Source organism: Panthera onca, chromosome F2, assembly GCF_046562875.1.
Source record: "Panthera onca isolate mPanOnc1 chromosome F2, mPanOnc1 haplotype 2, whole genome shotgun sequence".
NCBI lineage: Eukaryota > Metazoa > Chordata > Mammalia > Carnivora > Felidae > Panthera > Panthera onca.
The window spans coordinates 8876724-8896780 of NC_138356.1; the positions used below are offsets into that span (position 1 = coordinate 8876724).

At 40.1% G+C, this 20057-nt stretch overlaps 2 protein-coding genes across 6 annotated transcripts in view; one reads left to right on the top strand and one right to left on the bottom strand.

Moving 5' to 3' along the window:
* PLAG1 (PLAG1 zinc finger) overlaps positions 1–11944 on the bottom strand; it is a 50585-nt gene extending 38641 nt beyond the window's left edge. For all 4 annotated transcript variants that reach the window (XM_060610562.3, XM_060610557.3, XM_060610559.3 and 1 more), the window contains exon 1: positions 11732–11944. The gene's annotated coding sequence lies outside the window, so the exon portion shown is untranslated. The remainder of the gene's footprint in view (positions 1–11731) is intronic.
* A 363-nt stretch (positions 11945–12307) lies between these two features.
* Positions 12308–19844, top strand: CHCHD7 (coiled-coil-helix-coiled-coil-helix domain containing 7). 2 transcript variants are annotated; one of them, XM_060610565.2, is made up of 4 exons: positions 12308–12450; positions 15551–15620; positions 17060–17202; positions 18539–18719. In XM_060610565.2, exons 2-3 carry the CDS (start codon positions 15567–15569, stop codon positions 17174–17176), a joined length of 171 nt encoding a protein of 56 aa, XP_060466548.1. In that variant the 5' UTR covers positions 12308–12450; positions 15551–15566; the 3' UTR covers positions 17177–17202; positions 18539–18719. The 2 variants fall into 2 exon arrangements, with proteins under 2 accessions (XP_060466548.1, XP_060466547.1); XM_060610564.3 differs by having other exon boundaries at positions 12327–12450; positions 17104–17202; positions 18539–19844.
* Positions 19845–20057: the final 213 nt, after the last annotated feature.

The window sequence follows — 20057 nt, forward strand, 5'->3', positions numbered from 1 at the left end:
TGAAGTGATATTTCATCGTAGTTTCGATCTGCATTTCTGTGATAATTAGTGATGTTGAGTATCTTTTCATGTACCTGTTGGTGATGTGCACGTCTTCACTGGAAAAATGTCCATTCAGGTCCTCTGTCCATTTTTTAACTAAATTGTTTGGTTTATTTTGCAACTGGGCTGTGTAAGTTCATATATATTTTGGGCATTAGCAGATAAATGATTTTATCAGATAAATGATTTGCAAATATTTTCTCCCATTTAGTAGGTTGTTTTTTCATTTTGTTGGTTTTCTTGGTGCATACAAGCTTTTAAGTTTGATGTAGTTCCACTTGTTTATTTTTTTCTCTTGTTGTTCTTGCTTTTGGTGTCAGATTTTTAAAAATCATCACCAAAGACCTATGCCAAGGAGCTTATTGCCTTTTTTTTCCCTAGAAGTTTTAAGGTTTCAGGTCTTCTTTTTTAAAAAAAAATTTTAAAGTTTATTTATTTATTTTGAGAGAAAGAGAGCACCAGTGGGGGAAGAACAATAAGAGAGGGAGAGAGAGAGAATCCCAAGCAGGCTCCCCCCACTGCTAGCGCAGAGCCCAATGCGGGGCTCGAACTCAGGAACCATGAGATCGTGACCTGAGCTAAAATCAAGAGCTGGACACTTAACCAACTGAGCCACCCAGATGTCCCGGTTTCAGGTCTCACATTCAAGTCTTTAATCTATTTTTAGTTAATCTTCGTGTATGGTATAAGGTAGTGGTCCAGTTTCATTCTATTGTATGTGGCTGCCCAGTTTTCCCAGTACTGTTTATTGAAGAGAGTGATCTTTCCTCGTTGTATTTTTGGCTCCTCTGTCATAAATTAATTGGCTATATGTGTGTGGGTTTATTTCTGGGCTCTCGATTCTGTTCCATTGATACATGCGTGTGTTTTATGCCAATACCATACTGTTGGTTTTTTTTTCATACTGCTTTACTATAGATTTGTAATATAGTTTGAAATCAGGAAATTTGATGCCTCCAGCTTTGTTCTTCTCAAGACTATTTCACAGTTATCTGGTATCTTGTGGTTCCATACAAATTTTGGGATTATTTGTTCTGTTTCTGTGAGAAATGCCCTTGGAATTTTAACAGGGATTGCACTGAATATGTAGATTGCTTTGGGCAGTATGGACGTCTGACCAATATTAATTTTTCTCATCCATGAGCATGGAATATCTTTCCATTTATTTGTATCTTCCTCAATTTCTCTCATGTTTTCTAGTTTTCAATATATAGGTCTTTCAGTTCCTTGGTTAAATTTATGCCTAGGTTTTCTTTTTGATGCAATTGCAAAAGCTGATGTTTTCTCAATTTCTTTTTGATAGTTCATTATTAGCGTATAGATACATTATAGATTTTTATATATTGAGTTTGTATCCTGAAACTTCACTGAATTTGATTATTAAATTTAACAGCTTTTTGATGGAGTTTCCATATATATAATATCACACCATCTGCAAATAGTGGACAGTTTTATTTCTTTCTTTCCAATTTAAATGCCTGTCTTTTATTTCTTTTTCTTGCCCAATTTCTCTGGCTAAAACTTCTAATACCATGTTGCATACAAGAGGCAAGACTAGGCATCCTTGCCTTGTTCCTGATCTTAGAGGAAAAGTTTTCAGCTTTTCACCACTGAATATGATGTTAGCTGTGGGCTCGTCCTATATGGCTTTTATTATGTTGAGACACATTACTCTACACCCACTTTGTTGACAGTTTTTATCATAAATAGATGCTGCATTTTTTCAAATGCTTTTTTTTTTTTTTGCATCTACTGAGATGGTCACATGACTTTTATCCTTCATGCTTATTAATGTGGTTATCATTCTGACTGATCTGTGAATGTTGAGCCATCCTTGTATCCCTGGAATAAATCCCACTTGATCATGGTATAGGATTCTTTTAACGTATTGTTAAATTCAGTTTGCTACCATTTTGTTGGGGATTTTTATATTATGTTCAACAAGGATATTAATCTGTAATTTTTTCTTGTGGCATCCTGTTTACTTTGGGTATCAAGGTAATGCTGGCTTCATAAAATGAGTTTGGAAGAGTACCCTCCTCTTCTATTTTGGGGCACAGTTTGAGAAAGATTAGTATTAATTCTTCTTTGAATGTTTGGTAGAATTCACTAGTGAAACCATCTGGTTCTGGACTTTTGTTTCTTGAAAAATTTTTGTTTAGTGACTCAATCCCCTTACTACTGATTGGTCTGTTCAGATTTTCTATTTCATCATGAATCAGTTTGGGTAGGTTGTATGCCTCTAGGAATTTATCTGTTTTTCTCAGTCATCCAATTTGTTGCCATATAATTGTTCATGGTACTCATAATCTTTTGTATTTCTGTGTATTTCTGTATCTCCTTTTTCCACTTCTGATTTGAGTCTTCTCTTTTTTTCTTGGTGAGTCTAGCTAATGGTTTGTCAATTTTATCTTTTCAAAGAATCAGCTTAGTTTCACTGATCTTTCCTATTGTCCTTTTAGTCTCTTTCATTTACTTCTCCTCTAATAGATGTTATTTCCTTTCTTCTACTGGGTTTCATTTGTTCCTTTTCTAGTTCCCTGAGGTGTAAAGTTAGATTGTTCATTTGAACAAGAAGATGTAACATTTGTAAACATTTATGTACCCCAAATAGAAGTACCTAAATAAATAAAGCAAATAGTAACAGACATAAAGGAAGAAATAAACTACAATACAATAGTAAGGGGCTTTACTACCTAACTTACATCGATGGATAGATCATCCAGACAGAAAATCAATAAGGAAACATTGGCCTTAAATGACACATTAGACTAAATAGACTTAACACATATTCAGAACATTCCAACAAAAGCAACATTCTTAAGTGCACACGGAACATTTTTCCAAGAGAGATCATATATTAGACCCCCAAAAAGTCTTAAGAAGATTAAAATTGTATCAGGCATCATCTTTTCTAACCACAATGGTATGAAATTAGAAATTAATTACATGAGGAAAACTGGAAAATTCACACAAGATTAATAAGCAACATGCTACTGAACGACCAGCAACTTGCTGGTCAAAGGTGAAATCAAAAGAGAAATAAAAGAGACAAATGAAAATGGAAACATAACCTACCAAATGTATGGGATGCAGCAAAAGCAGTTCTAAGAGGGAAGTTCATAGCGATAAAAGCCTACCTGAAGAAACAAGAGAAGCCTAGTGCATATTTAAAAAAGATGACCCGAGCTATGATTAAAAGTGCTTCAAGATAGAAACTTCTTTTAAGAATGATATGATCTTGGGAGCAAAAATGCTGTGATTAGGTAAAGGCAGTTAAAGTTTTAAAACACTTGCCTTAATTATGTTATAATGTCCAAAAAGGGAGACTTTTCAGGAAAACATCTGTAACACTACTTAAAAAGAACTGAAATATCCCCAAGAGTCTTAAATGCTTAATGATTAAAAATTTCAAATGCAGTGGACATTCAACTGGCATAAAGTTACTTCTAACCCATTTGTCACCATTTTTCCTTCAAAAAATAACTGCAATAATCAAATATAATTTTCTAAGTAATTGCGTGCCTGTATTTGAAAAATATATACGTATCGTGTAAAAAAACAGACGTTTATGAACTTCTACAAAGCGTCAGATTTATAGGTCTTCACTTTGTTTACAAAATTCTAGGCATATAAAAATAAATTCAGGTACAGAAACAACTTTCAATGAAAATTCCCAAATTTCAGCAGTGCATCAAGTTATCCCAATATTTAAAACCTTCGTTTTGCGTCGAATTACATCGATTCCTTGATAATCAGATTCATTTGGATTTAGGATAATATACTGTGCATGTATAACCTCTTAAAAGGTAATGTATGCAAAATTATTGCTAAGGAATATTCATCTGCCTTACACATTTCTCTTAAAAGTAAAGTAAAGCAAATTACCTTAAAAGCTGAGCCTGGTACATGTGCTTCTGCCCAGGGCAACAGTTAACTCAGTTATTTGTTTGGATGACAGTAGCTCCAAGGATGCTCAAGGTTTATGAAGCAGAACAAGAAAGGCATAAACTATCACCCACTGTTGTTGGAAGAGCACCCTATCTTTGAGGCATTTTCCTTCTCAGAAACGTTTTAAACTCTTCCAAATAAGACCTAGCAGGGATCTTCTACGCCGCTTGGTATAATAAACCTACCTATTTTCTTAGATGACTAATTCTGTTTAGAGCTGAAACCCTAAGCATCTGAATAGTGATCTGCAAATAAAATACCACTATTAGAAGCGTAACATAACCAAGGTTGAAATTTTACCCAATGAAATGACCTCAGACAATAACAAATTAGAAAAACACATAAAAATATTTTCTCAGATTTACTCAGAAAATAAGGTTAGAAATACAAAGAAAGTGAATTCATATTTGAGGTGTAGTTTATAATAACATATACTGGTCACATGAATATTTCTTTTTAAGGTTATAATAGATCTTATTCAGCTATATAAAGAACCAACTCTCATAAGCTGCAAATTTAGAACAAATTCAATTTCAAAGTAAAGGAGCTAATTTCTCTTCTTTGGAATGGAACAGTTACAGAAATTATACTTAGGAAATACAAAAAGCTTAAGAAAGATAACATTACCCTTAAATAAAACTGTATTTTCATTTCATTGGCTAAAGTTGGTTTAAAAAAAAAAGCCCCTACTATTCTCATCCTTTTAGGGTATGGTGGATAGGGATATGGGCACTATGTAATTCCAGCTTTGAGACAATTCAAGAAAATAAAATCAAATTACTGAGAAAATGTAGCAGACTAAAATTCAACTGGTGTTATTTTTAACCTGAGTGTCTGAACTACCTTAAGTTTCCAGGTTCCGTTTCTTAAAATTCTTCTGATCAAGAATGATTCAATCAACTTTTCACTAATATATTTTAGTGAACAAAACTGATGAAAACATTTCCTCAGCTTGCCTTTTAGCCAAAGGAGCTAAGTCCCTCATTCTCCGACTGATTTCTAGTTTAACAGTCTCCAAAAATATATCTCAAAATGAAAGGCTCTACTGCCTAACTATTGATCAAAAAGACAGAAATTAAAAAACAACAAAAAAACTGATGGCAGTCCTTTAACTGTAGCATTTCATCTGAGAATTCATAGTCCCATATTCAGAAACTTTTTAGAAGCTAGGATATCATAAGGAATCAACAGGCACATGTACAGTTTCGATATTGGCTTGAGACAATAATTCAAGTATTTGTTAACTGAAAGTCTAACACGAGTCTCTCATTCTCAAAAAAGGTAGAGTTCAAGACTGTGCAAGGACAGATCATCGTTCACAATCTGCAGGGGATTCGGTCGCCCTTTAGGAGAAGATGCCTCCTCTACCCTCAAAATACCTTCTCATGCTAAAGGAAACTTGGACACGGGAACATAACACTATAGTAAGTCTAGATTCTCCTTCAGAAAATCAATTGCTAGTTCATAAATAGGAAAGAAAAGTTTCCTTTAACTATCAGCAGACACTCAAAAACATTCCAGATATTAAGAACTTTGTTGAATGTCCTTATCTTTACCTTGTGAAAAGCTTTTTAAATGTTATTAAGTCTGTAGAAAATGATTTAAATTGCCCTAAAAAAAAGTCTACAAAGTACCTGGTTCTTAGCCTACGTTTTAAAAATCTATTTCATTAACCTAACAGAAAGCTTTAAAGTTTCTGATGAAGAATGGAGAAAATAATTTTCAATATTTTCTAAGGTTTTTCAGAACACTTCACTTAGGTACACATTTAAAACAATCTTTTAACATTTTTTAAAAATAGCAAGAAAATCATTTTTCCTTACTTGAATTTAAAGAATTGAAAAAAACCACTACAAACTATTCTTAGAATTTAATTTAGTTTGATTCAAATCTAAGAAGACACAGAGGAAAGGCTTTGGAGGAACCTATTTTTAAAAGGTTATCATAAAGTCATCAATTTGTTTTAAAAACACTCTCTTATAGATTCCCCCAATTACCTCTCTCTTTTGGGCGGGTAAATTTATTATTTTTGCTCTGTAATTAGTTATTCTTTATTCACATAAGTCAATTTTTAAATTGACCATGATTTTTATTTTATTCTGAAATTCTCATCTACTTACTTCTTTCCCAACAATTTTGGGCATTTTAGTCCATTCTTATGTTCCTGTTATACACTTTCACTACTTAACCTCTTATTTTTAAAAGGCACCTAAAAGACTTTCTAGCACCTTTACAGTTCTAGGTTTTCTGGGTTTTTAGATTAGGAAAAAAATTTCACTTAAAAAAAAAAAAAAACTGCAAGGAAACATTTCAAGCAAATTGCTTATCCTATTAACCTAGGACATAATTGCCTAAATTCACTGATTTTACATTTGCACACACATTTCTTAGGTAGCCATCTCCAATTCCCAATGCACACTGTGGTTAGTTTTAACGCCATGATCCTGCAGTAACTCTGTTTACAAGACATCCAGGGACTTTTAAACACTAACAATTTTAATGCACACCACCTCCCTTTTTGAAGATGAGAAATTATTTGTTTTATAAAAATGGATTTCTGGTTTCTGATAAGCATTACAAATTTAAAAAAAAAAGCAAAAGCCTTGACACCCTAATGACCACAAACAACAATACACACACAAAACAAAAATACCAAACATACAGAAAACAAAAATGCCAAAGCACCCTCGGTGGTGCCCCACAGCCCTGTCCTTGCCCATACCACTGTGGAGAGGGGAGGCAGGGGCAGGTGTACCTACTGAGGAGAATGCACACCCCTGGACAGCAGGCCAAGTGAGTTAGAAGCAAAAATCAAATTATGTCTGTGTCATAACTTCTAGGAGGCTTTTGTACTTCACATAATTCTTGTAACATCAAACGTGAACAACTACACACCAATACTTTCATAAAATATTATGATCTAAACATTTTCATTTAATTTCTCAAATTATGCTTGAAAATGAAAGCTGCTAATGAAATAGAAAAGCTGTCCTGTTAGAAACGAAAAGTGGTAATACAGTAGATGTCAGGTTCAGGCATTTCAAAAAATTTGGGCACTGAAATAAACGCAAGAAGTAAAAATTAGTTACCTCCAAAGTGGTCTTATCGTAAAATGGAAAAGAATTCCCACACACGAATTCTAAAATCATAGTTCACTTTGCAGTTTATCAATCCAATGTACCCTGCCCTCACATTTAACTTATTTGTAAATACTTTTCCAAGGCTACCTAAACACTAACTAATTGGTTAAATATGCTGCCTGCATTAATTCCTGTTAAAATTAAAGAAATTAAAGGTCCACTTTTGTTTTTTTGCAGTGGCTGATACATATTCCAAGTATTTGATGTTTCAGAAAAGGTGCTTATCAGGTTCTTAAAACATTTAAAACATGGCTCAAGGGACAATTTATAACCCTTTTACCTTTAACATATTCACTATCTTGGATTTTGTTGTACACATTCAGTTGTTTTTTCCTTCTTCTGAAACTCTTCCCTTACTCAAATAACTAAAGAATCTACGACAGTATCAATACAAAGAGAAAAAATTTATATTTATTTCCTATACATTTGGAAACACACAAAAAAGAAAAAGTAATCCAGGCAGTGTAAGTAAACTCATTCAGTGAAACTTTTTTCTTGGGTTTGTGTGTGTGTGGATGAATGTGTGTGTAACAGGTAATTTTTTATATATTTTAATTTTCCAAAAAACAGGATTCTAAATAAAGAATATTAAAACATTCCTAGAAGGAACCAATATTTTGATTACACAGTTCAAGAGGCAAATGATTATTGAAACAAAACTTAAAAGACAGCTAGCTATAGATACATGTTTCAGATATTTGGCTTTTCAAATGTCAAAGACAGGAGCATTACATTTCATTTAGCAAACAACAATTTAATCCTCAGAAAGGAAAATTTCCAGAATACCAATCAAAATGCATACAATTGTGTTAAAAATGAGGAAAAAATTCCCACTTTCGTAGGATAGTAAAACACAAAGAGTATCCTTAAAACTTTTTAAACTATTTTGATAAAAGCAAATTCACTATTTAGCTGTAAGACATCTGTTTACTAAAATATTTTGGTTATAATAAATATACAGATACAGAATTTTGTCAGTATTAGCCCATATTTATAAATTATCTTCCACAGTGCTAAATTCCTTATAGAATTTCAAATAGCAGAATTAGGCATATAAATTTCAAATAAGAATCTCAAACTAGGAGGTTTCTCTAATGCTAACTGAAATAAAGAGTTTGAGTATACAATATCCTTAGATTATTTCTGTAAATTTGTATAATTTAGTAGTAGCTTCAGAAAAAGTATGTTCAACAGGTAGTGTATCTAAGACATTTAAAAAGCTCAATACAACCAATTCAAATTAGATATTATGCTGTGCCCTATCCAAATAAGACTCTCTAAGGAATTACAGGTTTTTATACTTTGTACACTCTCAGTGCATTTTCTAATTCAGTTAAGTAGCTAGCCGTGTAAAAACCCAAACACGAAGAAAGTTTTATACCGCCCTTTGTGGGAAAGGGGAAAAAAAAAAAATCACAATACCAGCACTTTTATTTAGGTTGACAATTCACTAATCATAACTTGAAGTGTCCAAACAAACTGAATAACTCAATAGTCTAATGCAAGTGGCAGAAATACTGTTCCTTCACTTTTACAGAAACTGAATTTAATGATATTACTATCTAGTTTATCAAAGTGGCAAGCATTCAAGATGTAAAGGTCTCATTTATTTTAAACACATAGCCTAACCCTGACTACTTATAGTTAATGGAACTGTCTCCAGCCAAAATACAATGAAAATGTAAAATGTATTTCAAAGGTTCTATAAATATTAATGGCGTTCTGAAACCCCTGGACAGATGATTATTTTGGGGGAGGGGAAATTACTCTTTCCCATTGATAGTTTAATCACTTTCCAATCAGTTTTGATTTTACAGTGGTTCTTGGGAATAATTTTTAATGAGTTCTTAGAAAGTTATAATCGCTTCCAAAATCAGAAACCACAAGATGATGTACTCAAACACTACACCAATGTAATGCTGTTAGGGAGGTATTTACAGAAAGGTGCAGATAGGGGCTCAGCTGTGAACACACGTTAACATACAATGGGCTTCAAAACAATAATCTGTTTGTACAGTATGGAAGGAAAAAATATTCTGTATAAGAAGTCTAAAAATCCAGCTCTAATTTTAATCCACTGTTAGAACTCATAAAAAAACAAAAGAAAATAGGCATTTATTTCAGAACTCCATATACCTGTGGAAAACAGAGCCCAAGTAAATTCTCTGCGAGAGTAACCTGAATCTCAAATAGAGCACAGCTGACAATGGACACATTTTAATTTTTGAAAATACTGTGAACATGTAAACCATTAGAGTCAATAGTAGTTTATGATCAGTAAACATTTCCTGGCAAAGAACACAAATAAGTTCAACTGAAAAGATGCAGACTGACAGGTCTCAGGATTTTAAAACCTTTTAATTTCAAAGTAGCAGAGTTCCAGCACATGTATAGGATGGGCTTTAAAAATGGGTCTACGTAAACTTTTCCATGGTGTTGGTGGATGTGCTTTTTTTTTCCCTTAAAGAAATGCCTACTGCTTACAGTGTAAAAGAATCTCCACCACTCTGTCTGCAGTTTTCAACCAGAAGTCCTCAATGTACCTTAAGCCAAATTGAATATTAGGTATTTTACAGCTTTTACAAAATGGCTGTAAAATCACATTATGGGCATACACAGCTCTTTGATCTTGCTGCACAGAATTCATAACTGTTCAATAATGCTATACCATTACACCACACACCTTAAACTATTTCCATTTTTCCACAAATCCTTCCAAAACCAGCTTCCAAAGCAAAGAAATGTAACATGAAAAGTTCCTGGGAGGCTTGTTACACAAAAGAACAGCTTGGATACAAACTAATCTACACAATGTCCATCTTCTGGTGAGCCTGTTTATCCCTCCTTTCCCTCCATCACTCCTAAAGGTGGCTGCACTCGAGCAGTGGAAAGAGAAGGCTCTTCCCTCACCACACCCTCCCAGCACCTCTGCTTTTGGTCCTCAGACAGTGATTCTGTGTAGGTGATGAAAATCACAAGAAAAGAGAAGCTGTCCCTTTAAAATGCCCTGCTCTGTCCCATATCCCACGTGGAACCAACATCAGCAGCACTTTCCCATTAACTTCAATGTGATGCAAGAGGCACCATCCTTTTATACACGTAAAACCAGAAAACTTCAGCTTAATATTCTTTACTAAGGATGAACAGGTGAAGCAAACGGGTCAGGAAGGGAGAAACCAAGCAACTCCCCACCCCTCCCCAAAAGGTGCTCCAGTCTTGCACTCCAGTCTCTCTGTGCAACATCACCTCTCTACCCCTCCTCTGTAGAGCCCAGATTAAAGAAAGGAGGGAGCCACTAACAAAACCTGAAACATAAATGCGACGAAAATGCAATCTAAAGCCGGAAAGGTTTATTCTTCCAATCACACGTATTAACTCTATTAAGAAAATGGCATCACTTTTTTTTTCCACCAAAAAAAAACCACCCACCCCGCAAAGATCATTAAAAGAGAGTTATAAAATAGCAAATATAGTGTTTATCTTATCTCAGATCAGTCCACATTACCAATAAGTTTAGCAGTTTCTGCACTACCACCTCCCCCTCCCTCCCCCTCCTTCTCTTGCATCGGATTTTCACGTTTTCTCATTGTCGGTTGAGTTATAAAAGGCTTTTGCCCTTCGAAAGTTTTAAAAAATAAATAAATATTAACTCCTTGGTCCCTGCAAAGTCAAAATGGACTTCAGGGGAAAGGCGGTTCATACTTTTACCTTTAGCGAGAAAAGGGGGAGCATCCCGGATTTTTAGGGATTTTTTGCGATTTTTAAAAAATTTTTATTTGGTTATATGCCTGAGTTCTCCCTCCATTTTGGTTGTTTATGATACTGACAACAAGCTGTCCCTGCTCTGTGCAGATCTCCTGCTTTCATTTAGCACCCCCTCCCCCTACCCCCCCCCTCGCAGCCACACATCCAGGGCTCACACCTCCCCGCAGACCCCGCACCCCGACCCCGACTCGCCCACCTGAGGAAAGGGCAAAAACAAATTCATTTCTCCAAAAAAGAAAAACCTCTTTTGAAAAAGGGGCAAAGTTACCCCAAGTCACCCAAAGTGCCCCCCAAATATTGCCGACTGCGGGTTTCCGCCAGGCCCTTTGGGAAGCGACCTTCCCCCGGGATGTTTTGGTGGAAAATGCGGAGAGTTTACTCTCAAAACTGAATTTATATTAATTTTTCCCTTATTTTTCGGGTCTCTAATGTCTTCCGCTCTCGCTGCTGCCGCTGCCGCTGTCACAATATTCACAGCACCAGAGAGGAGGAGGAGGAGGAGGAGGAAAACTTTTCAAACTTTCCAGACCCTGAATAAAGGGTTTTTTTTTTTTCCCACCGACCTCACCTTTGGGTCTCCAGCCGCATCGCCCCCTGCCCTGTCAGAAGCGACTTCGGGAGTCCTCACACCCCCGCTTAATTATTTTATTTTATTTTTTATTATTATTTTTCTCTCTGGGGTCCTGAGCAGGGGCTGAGAGTAGCACAAACTTTTCCTCCTCCTGCCGCCGCCGCTGCTCCTCTGCCCCCTCGGCTAGTCCCATAATTTAAATAACCCTGATATTTCTCCCGCTAAACGCCTCTCCGCCGCCCCGGACCCCGGGAGAACTCACCGCGGGGCTTTAACATCCTCCCTCCGGCCCGTCCGCCGCCTTTACACCGCCCGCGGAATTTCTAATAATTTTTTTCTCATATTTCGGGCTGGACGCGGCGGGCCTGGAAATTGTTTCCTTACGCCTCTTTCCAGCAGCCATTGTAGTGTATGCGCTGCCCCTGCAGCCCAACTTGCAGCTGCCGCTGCCGCCGCCGCCGCCGCCGCCGCCGACGTCGCGCCCACCGCCGCCTCCCCCGGCTAGCTCGGCCGCCACCCCCGCCTCCCGCCGGCCCGCCCCCGGTCCCCGCCCGCCGCTGTGCCCGCCCCCCGCGCGCGCTCCGCCCCGGGGCCGGCCACTAGGCGCCGCCGCCGCCAGGGACGGGCCCGCCGATTGGGCGGCGGTGCCGCCTGTCAAGCCGAAGTGTTAAGAGGCGGGCCTCGGCCCGGGGGGCGCGGCGGGGCGGGGGAAAGGGGCGGCACCGCGGGCTCCGCCCCGCCCACTCCTCCCGCCTGGGCCCTCCTCCCGCCGGCTGGGGGCGGGGCGAGACCCGCCCGCCCCCGGCCGGCAAGGCCCGGCTCGGCTGTCAGTCTGGCGGCGGCGCGCGTCGATTGGGCCGGCGGCCGCCGGGGAGCGGGGGCAGCACGTTGGGATGCGCGCTACTTAAGGTCCAGCTGCGTGAGCCATTGACGTGTTTGGAGCTGGAGACGGCCTGGGCGCTGGCGAAGCGGCGGCCCGAGGTGAGTGGTCCCCCGCCCCTCCTTCCGCGGCGGCTGCAGGGATGCAAGAAGAGAGGGGTGCACCTGGGCCGCCGCGGGGCCCGAATCCACTCCTTCGGTGTGAAGCCCCTACCACCAGGCCTTGCCTCAGCGCGGGCCCCTTCCTGTCCCTCTTTCTCCCCACGATTCGGGTTTATCCGGGCTGGGGACGAGGAAGGTGACCCTCGGCCTGCCTGGGCACCCCTAGCTCTTTCTTCACCCTGTTTCTCGGCCTTTGGGGCGTCATTGCCTACCCCCACCTCCAATTTCCTGCCTTTTCCTTTCCCCCTGCCCCACTCGGCTCCATCCAAGGTCAAAGCAAGGTGTGTTCACCTGTGCCCGTCGTCCACCGTTAAACCGACAGGCAGCATCGCGGAAGGCAGCGAGGCCGCGGACTCGCATCCAGTTTCTCCATTTGACTTCCCCGCTCCGCCCCGCTATGCCATGCTGACTTCCTGACCCTGCCTTTCTGCACCCAGCAGTGGGTTAAGGGCTTTGGGCTCTGGCATAACGTGTTTCAGCTTCCTGCTAGTTGCATCTGCGTTGTATCAGACCCACAGACCTTGCCTGGGCTCTGACCAGCATGTGGGCATGGACGTGTTCACTATCGTTCCCTTTCCCTCGCCTTTCAAAGCTAGTTGGAGAGTGGGGATGTGAACTGGATGGGAAATCAAGACATATATATATACATATATTTTTTACAGTTTGCCTTTTGGAGAGATTTTTAGAGTTATTCCTCAAATGTGCTGTGCTTTTGTGACCCCTCCCTCAAATCTTTGGTTTTCTTTCTGTCTGTCCTCTGCAAGAAGAACCTGCTTTGTAATATTTGCTTCGTGCCTTCAGAAAGTAAGCAGATAAGCCCTCTCTAGCGGAACACTCGATCTTCCCTTTAGCCCTTTTCCTCACTGTAAATTGACATTTCCTCTTCATTTCCAGTGATACTTGAGGATTCATGCAAAGAAAGTGACATTTAGAAATCCAAACTTACTTTGACTTGTATTTAGAATCCGGAAGAGAAAGGAAATGAAATGTGAATAACTTCATGCTGCAAACCTGATTTCGTGTATATGTGATGTTACCCAGGTGTTATTTTTATCAAAGAATTCTTGATTGGTGATGATTTTAAAATGCAGTGCAAGTGCAGTTTCATGTAAGGCAGGCAACCTGAATTTTGCCCCAAGCTGATCGTTGTTGAGATGATATATAAGGAGTATGAACAGCTAAGCAGAGTTCTGTATTCTCACGTCATAGGATGGATGTTAAAAAAAAGAAGGATGTGAGTTTATTTAGTATCGTTATCTCTTCGTAAGAAGTCAAGCCTGCGAAAGAATCATATTCAGGAGAGGAAGAAGCTTCTAGATACAATTGAACAGCATCTTGAAATTTCTTTTTACCTCAATGTTTCTGTTAGTTAAGGTATATTCATGTATTGTTTTTAAGTTTATTTTGAGAGAGAGAGAGAACGCGTGTGAACAGGGGAGGGGCAGAGAGAGAGGGAGAGAGAACGTCCCAAGCAGGCTTTGCACCATCAGCATGGAGGCCGGTGCGGGGCTCAGTCTCACGAACCTGTGAGATCAAGACCTGAGCCGAAATCAAGAGTCAGATGCTTAACCGACTGAGCCACCCAGGCACCCCTAAGTATATTCATGTATTGATCAATGAAAATCATGAAATGAAATAATTCCTTAGAGGATTCCTAAAATCTAAAGGATCCTGGAATAACTAAACTCTTTTCCACCCTTCTTTGTAAATCTCCTTTAGCCTGGACATCCTGGTCTCTGAACTAGGTGACTCTTGACTGCAAATGCCTCCATTTTTTAGGAACTTACGGGGTTTGATTGATTTTCCTGAGTGTCCCTTATTTCTTTTAACATGACAGATATTTTTTTGATGATGTCGTCCAGAGCCAGAAAAGTAGAAACCCTTTCATACAAAATTTCTGACCTTTGGTCAAACTGACTGATGGCGGTTCTTTGCTGGGTGGTGTTTTGTATGTCATCTTGCATCGTTGCTTGTTTCTCCTTAAATCTTTAGGTGGAAGATGATTAAGCTAGAGCAGGATTCAAGAGCAGGTTAACTCAGCTTCTTAAACTTAGTGCAGAACATTTAAAAATCTTTGTGGGTGGCTCATCAATAGAATATCGATGTATTAAAACAAAAAAAGCCACTTTGAAATAATTAACAGTGTGTTGACTGTTGTTGGTTTTTTTTCAACATTTTCTCTTTTAGTTCCTTTCTATGACATGTCTTCGAAGATGATAGACATACCAATTTCAGTTGAACTCCATTAGACAGAGCAGTTGTCCCAGAGTATAGTTGACATGCCCATTATGGAAGTACTCTGGGACTTGATGGACTCATCATCGGTTGGCTCTTAGGGAACTGTGATCAATCTTTAATCGATAAAGACTTGTGCAGAGCTGTACGTGTAAGGCTTGAGTCGGAAGATTAATGAACCACGGTAACGTTCTGTGACTTCCTTTAGACCAAGGGAAGTATCAGTGAAATAGAAGACGCCCCTGGAAGTAAAGCTTTAGTTTTTCTTTTTTAACTTTTCGAAATGTCAGCTGAGCCGTCACTTGGTTCTTTTGGTATGTTGGCCATCCTTGGTGCTGGTTACAGAGTACACACTCTAAGTTTAGTTTAACAAATGTTTTTGCTAAAGTTGGGTTGTCTGAATGACTCCACACTCATTTTATATGCCGATCGATGTACAATAAGGAAGTAATTGTTAGAATGCACGCTGTACTCTCAGGTTTTGTTAGGACATTTCACAGCTTAACCTTTGGAAATAAAGATAAAGTAAAACTGAATTAGAGCTGAACTGTCCTCTTGGGCATTATGATCAACTTGCAGCGGGCGAATTTAAATATGGCCCTTGTGCTGAGGCACCATGGCAGTGCAAAGGAGAAACACATCCAAATGTTTATTCTCAGAATACAGAGGCCATATGAAGTTCCTTACTCGATAATCATTATGCCAAAATTAATTTTTCAAGTACCCGTGGGTCTAATGAGATGTATGATTTATTTTTCTCTCATTTGCCATGTGACTCTTTTCTCCAACGTCTGTCTGCCTGCAGCAAGAAACCTGTTAGGATGCCTATGGTAGCACGGCGGCTGAGAGATCCAGACATAAACCCTTGCTTGTCGGTAAGGTGGTTTGCTTTTAATTTTCATGAGGTTAAGTTGGAAAAACAGGCTTGTTCTGCTTTTGTGGGTATCTGTTTTCTGCGGTTCTTGAATAAAGTTATTTCAATACAAAAAAGATTCCTGGCCAGCGTATCCTTATTTCACTAGGGCATTTTTAGGTGTTCATAATTTAGCTGACAAAGATTCACCTCTTCTGAGTTTACCGTTGCTTGTATAACGTGCAAGCATTTAGTTGGCACTGAAACTCCAGACAGGCATAGGTTAACACCAAGGAAGATCTTTGGTCCGGAAATGGAAAGTTGCAAACTATGTTTTTAAACTGCCACTAAAATGTATGTTTTAATAGCAATAATTTCATCATGTCCTTGAGACAGCCTGGCTGAGAATAAGGGCCTATAATAGAATTTGCCCATTTAAAGCCTAAAGATTTCCACAAAGGTTATCATATAAGCAGAACGTTTTGTTGTAATAATAAGGTTTTATTGGCATGTATGTGGTGTGACCAGCAATACTGACTTGTGGCTTTGTTACCCTGGGATAACGCAGTCTCCTACGACTGGTGCTATTCCCTGATCCTATATACGTTTTTCAAATATACACACTCGTTAAATATTTGGCGTAGAAATTTAGCTTTGCTTCGTGTATCAGATCTGTTTTCAACAGCTTTATTCAGTCTGTCTAGATAGACTGTGTTTCTTAGAGCTGTGCAGCAAATTACCTACCCCTTTAGTTAACGCTTTCCTTTCGATGACCTCTCAGAATCCTACTTTTCACGTTGAAGTTTGTTATCCAATCTACTTCCAGTTTAGACAGCTTAATTTGAATTCCCAAATGGCTGCTACTCTCCTTTGAACTCACAGCCCTGTGTTGCTCCCTTAGGTTTTGAAGTGATATTAATGATATCTATTAAAACTGCATACATAATAGTATATGTACTTGCGTAATGCAGTGAGTGATAGCCAAAAATACATCGAGATGAGTGGTGGTAATTTAAGTTGCCTTGATGTAGACCAGTTATTAGCGACTTACTTGGGATCTCGAAACCAGCTTAACATCAAACAGCCAAGTCAAAGTTGGAAAACAGGACAGCTGCGCTTGGAACTGGGAGACTGGGTTTTGACTCTATACTGCGCAGTAGTGATTTCGAGCACACTGCACCTTGCCTTAGCTTCTTTGTTAAACACTCAACTGGGGTAAATGATCTCAGTCAGTGCTCCGGCTCAAGTTCCTGTGATCAGATATTCAGAAAACTGACCCAGACTATGAAAAGGAAGATGTCTGCTCTGAGCAGAATGAGTACTGGGATAGTCGGAAAGATAATTCAGTGTTTGTTCATGACGCGTTCGTTAAAATGAACAGAAAGGAACGAGTTCATATTACCTGCTTTGGGGGGAAGGAGCCTCAGAAGTTTGGGATTTTTTTTTTTTTTTTTTTTTTAGCTCCCACTCCACCCCCTAAATGATGCCTATCTTGCATATTTAAGGAATCTGATGCTTCTACCAGATGTATGGATGAAAATAACTATGACAGGGAAAAGTGTTCCACTTACTTCCTGAAGTACAAAAACTGCCGGAAATTCTGGGTAAGCCGAGCTCGGTTAGCTTTGTGTTAAAACTCCTCTCTGAGGCGTGAAATTGAAGCCCAAACTTAGTCAGTACCCACAGTCTTTTCTTAGTGATGACTGGGGAAACTTAACTTTGCCTGTATCCTGTGTGCACTCTAAAGGATCCTTGAGAGCTCTTAACTGGCCACCTTCTCCTACTACTCCATCCAGGCAATAACAACACAGTTCTGACTTAGGTGGGTCTTCCTATGCATGTAAGATCTGCAGCCCTAAAACAATAAGCTTGTTACAATTTCACTTTTCCTGGAGAGGAGCAGACTGGATAACTTGTTCTGTCGTAACACAGACTTCAGCTGCCACACTGTCCCCCGGGGTGAGCAGCCGTGGCTGGGACGATGGTGACACCCGCAGCGAGCACAGCCATAGTGAGTCGGGCACCACTGGCTCATCCTTTGAGGAGCTGGAGCTGGAAGGCGAGGGACCCCTGGGATGGCCGAGGCTGAACCCCTAGGGACTGTCAAGTGGCCCCGGGAACCTAGTACCCCCCGAGAAGGGTGAGGAGGTAACCCTAGGCTCACACCCTCCTGCGGTGCAATCGCTAAGGAACTGAACAGACTCTCCAGCCCTCTTCTTCCTTGACCTCTCTGGTGCAGGCTGGGGCCTGAGCCTCAGGGGGAACTGACTTCCACTAACCCTGGGCTCTAGCTGAGCCTTCTTACCACACCTGTGGCTTCCAGGGCCAAAGGAGCCAGGGACTGTATTCTGCACCCAGACCCCGGGGGCTACCGCCCCTCTGACATCTTTTTTCAGAATCACATTGGAGCTTCCAGGATTTTCTTGTTTCACCGGGGGGGGGGGGGGGGGGGGTGGGGGGGGGTAAGGCTTCCATTTCTGCCTTCTCCTTTCCCACCACCACCCATGGTAGTTAAAATGCCCCCCTTTTTCTTGAGACATCAGTATATGATTTCTTTTTCTCTGAGCCCTGGATCCAGCTACTTCCTTTCCCTCTTTCGAATTAACTGTTGGTTTCATTTAGCAATCACTTAGTAGGTCCTCTTGATGGACTGGATTCCTGTGCTCTCGTACTTAAACAGTATATTCCAGCCCAGTTACTGTCAATGGATTCCTATGAGAATAATCACTTCTATTTAATTGTTAATAGCTTGAAAATATTGTCTGAAGTATGAGAATTAGTTTTTTGGTTTTTCTTTACACTTGGTTTTTAGAATTTCCCTTATGAGGACGTAATAACCAATTACTGGCAAATGATTAGCATTTAATATGTGTCTGATTTTGGTTTCTTCTTCTTCTCCTTCCTTTTTTTTTTTTCTTTTTTTTTTTGACCTACGTGCAGAATTCTGTCATGATCCAGAGAAGACAGAACGGAGTGCAGCCGTCTATGCCTACAGCAGCAGAAAGAGACGAGATCTTGGGGGCCATGGGAAAGATGCCCTACTGACTGTTTCCATTAAAATTGTTTATTTAACTTAGAAGCAGATGAATATTTTTAATAAACAGTGACTGTGACCTTTGAACACCTTTCGGGCCTTACGCAGACAGATCTCCAACTCTACAAGGGGAGACAAAGTTAAGTTAGCCCCGTGTCCTCTGTGTTTGCGCTCAGTGCCATGATGGTGGTCCGCTGCGGCTGGCTGTGCCATGCCGTGGAGTTCGCGATACTTCCTGAAGGTAAGGGAGCATTAGGAAAGGTGACATGAGGAGTCCCGCTTTTCTGCGGGTAACGGGCACAGAGGACAAGGAAAGACTTCGCGGCAGCGCAAGGAAGGTGGTGTTTCCAAGGATGGGAAATGACGTGCGCGGCAACGCGATGGGAGGAAAGCTCGAGCTGGGTCTGGAGAGTGGTCTGTAGACTGTACCACCAAGAGTACGAGGTGGCGGTGGAGAGGCGGACAGAAGCCGGGGAAGGTGAGTTCAGGGTGTCTGGGTGGCGGGCCTCAAATCTGGGGCTCAGTGCAAAGCAAGACCCCGACCCTCGCTTCACTCCCTTACCTCTGTTTAAATAAGGTTAGTATGTTGACTGGGTGGGGAAGCAGGGGTGCAGGGGGGTTGTCTTAGACAAATGGCAGGCCCAAGAACTGGTTTTCTTTTCTTTCCGTAAGGGGAGGCTTCAAGGATTCCGTGACTGAAATCCATACGTATTGGATAACCTTCTGAGGGGATAGTATTCTTGAAGCGCAGTCATGGGAAAAAGATGATTCTCTTCGAAGTGGGATTTCTCTTTGCAGGAAGAGATGGGTAGGAAGGATACAAGGGTTCATAGGTGAAGGCACTGGGATGAGACTACAGCCCCACTCCGTTTTCTGCCATAAACACAACAGCATTCAGTATGGTGATGGGGGCAAGTCGTGTGGCAACTCTCATACCCACTAGCTATTGAAATCCAGTTTGTTTCGTTTACAGAACAGTTTTATAACATATTATTTAATAATATTTAATGTATACAAAAAAATCAATGAAAACAGCTTGTGTCCCTTCTCTTTATCTGGTGCTGGGTCAAGAGTATTATTTTAAAGGCTGCTGACCATAAACTATCCGTCTCGTTGGTCTTTGTCCAAAACCCAGGTCAGATGTTTTTAAGCCATCTGACCCTGATTGTTAAACGTGATTCTGTTTGAATAAAAGATGGACTGTTTGAGAAATCCCTTGATTTGTATTGATTGCTCTAAAAATGATGGGTTGAAAAAGGACCTGACAAGACATTCATACATACTTGTGTGATCAGCATTTCAGTATTTTAAGCATGCTGTTTTAAGGGCTTGGAATGTTAATGTCCCCTCTTTAAATGTACATACCAACATCAACATTCATCCGGGAGCTGTTTGTCCCGGCCTCACTCTTTTTCTTTTTGTTTC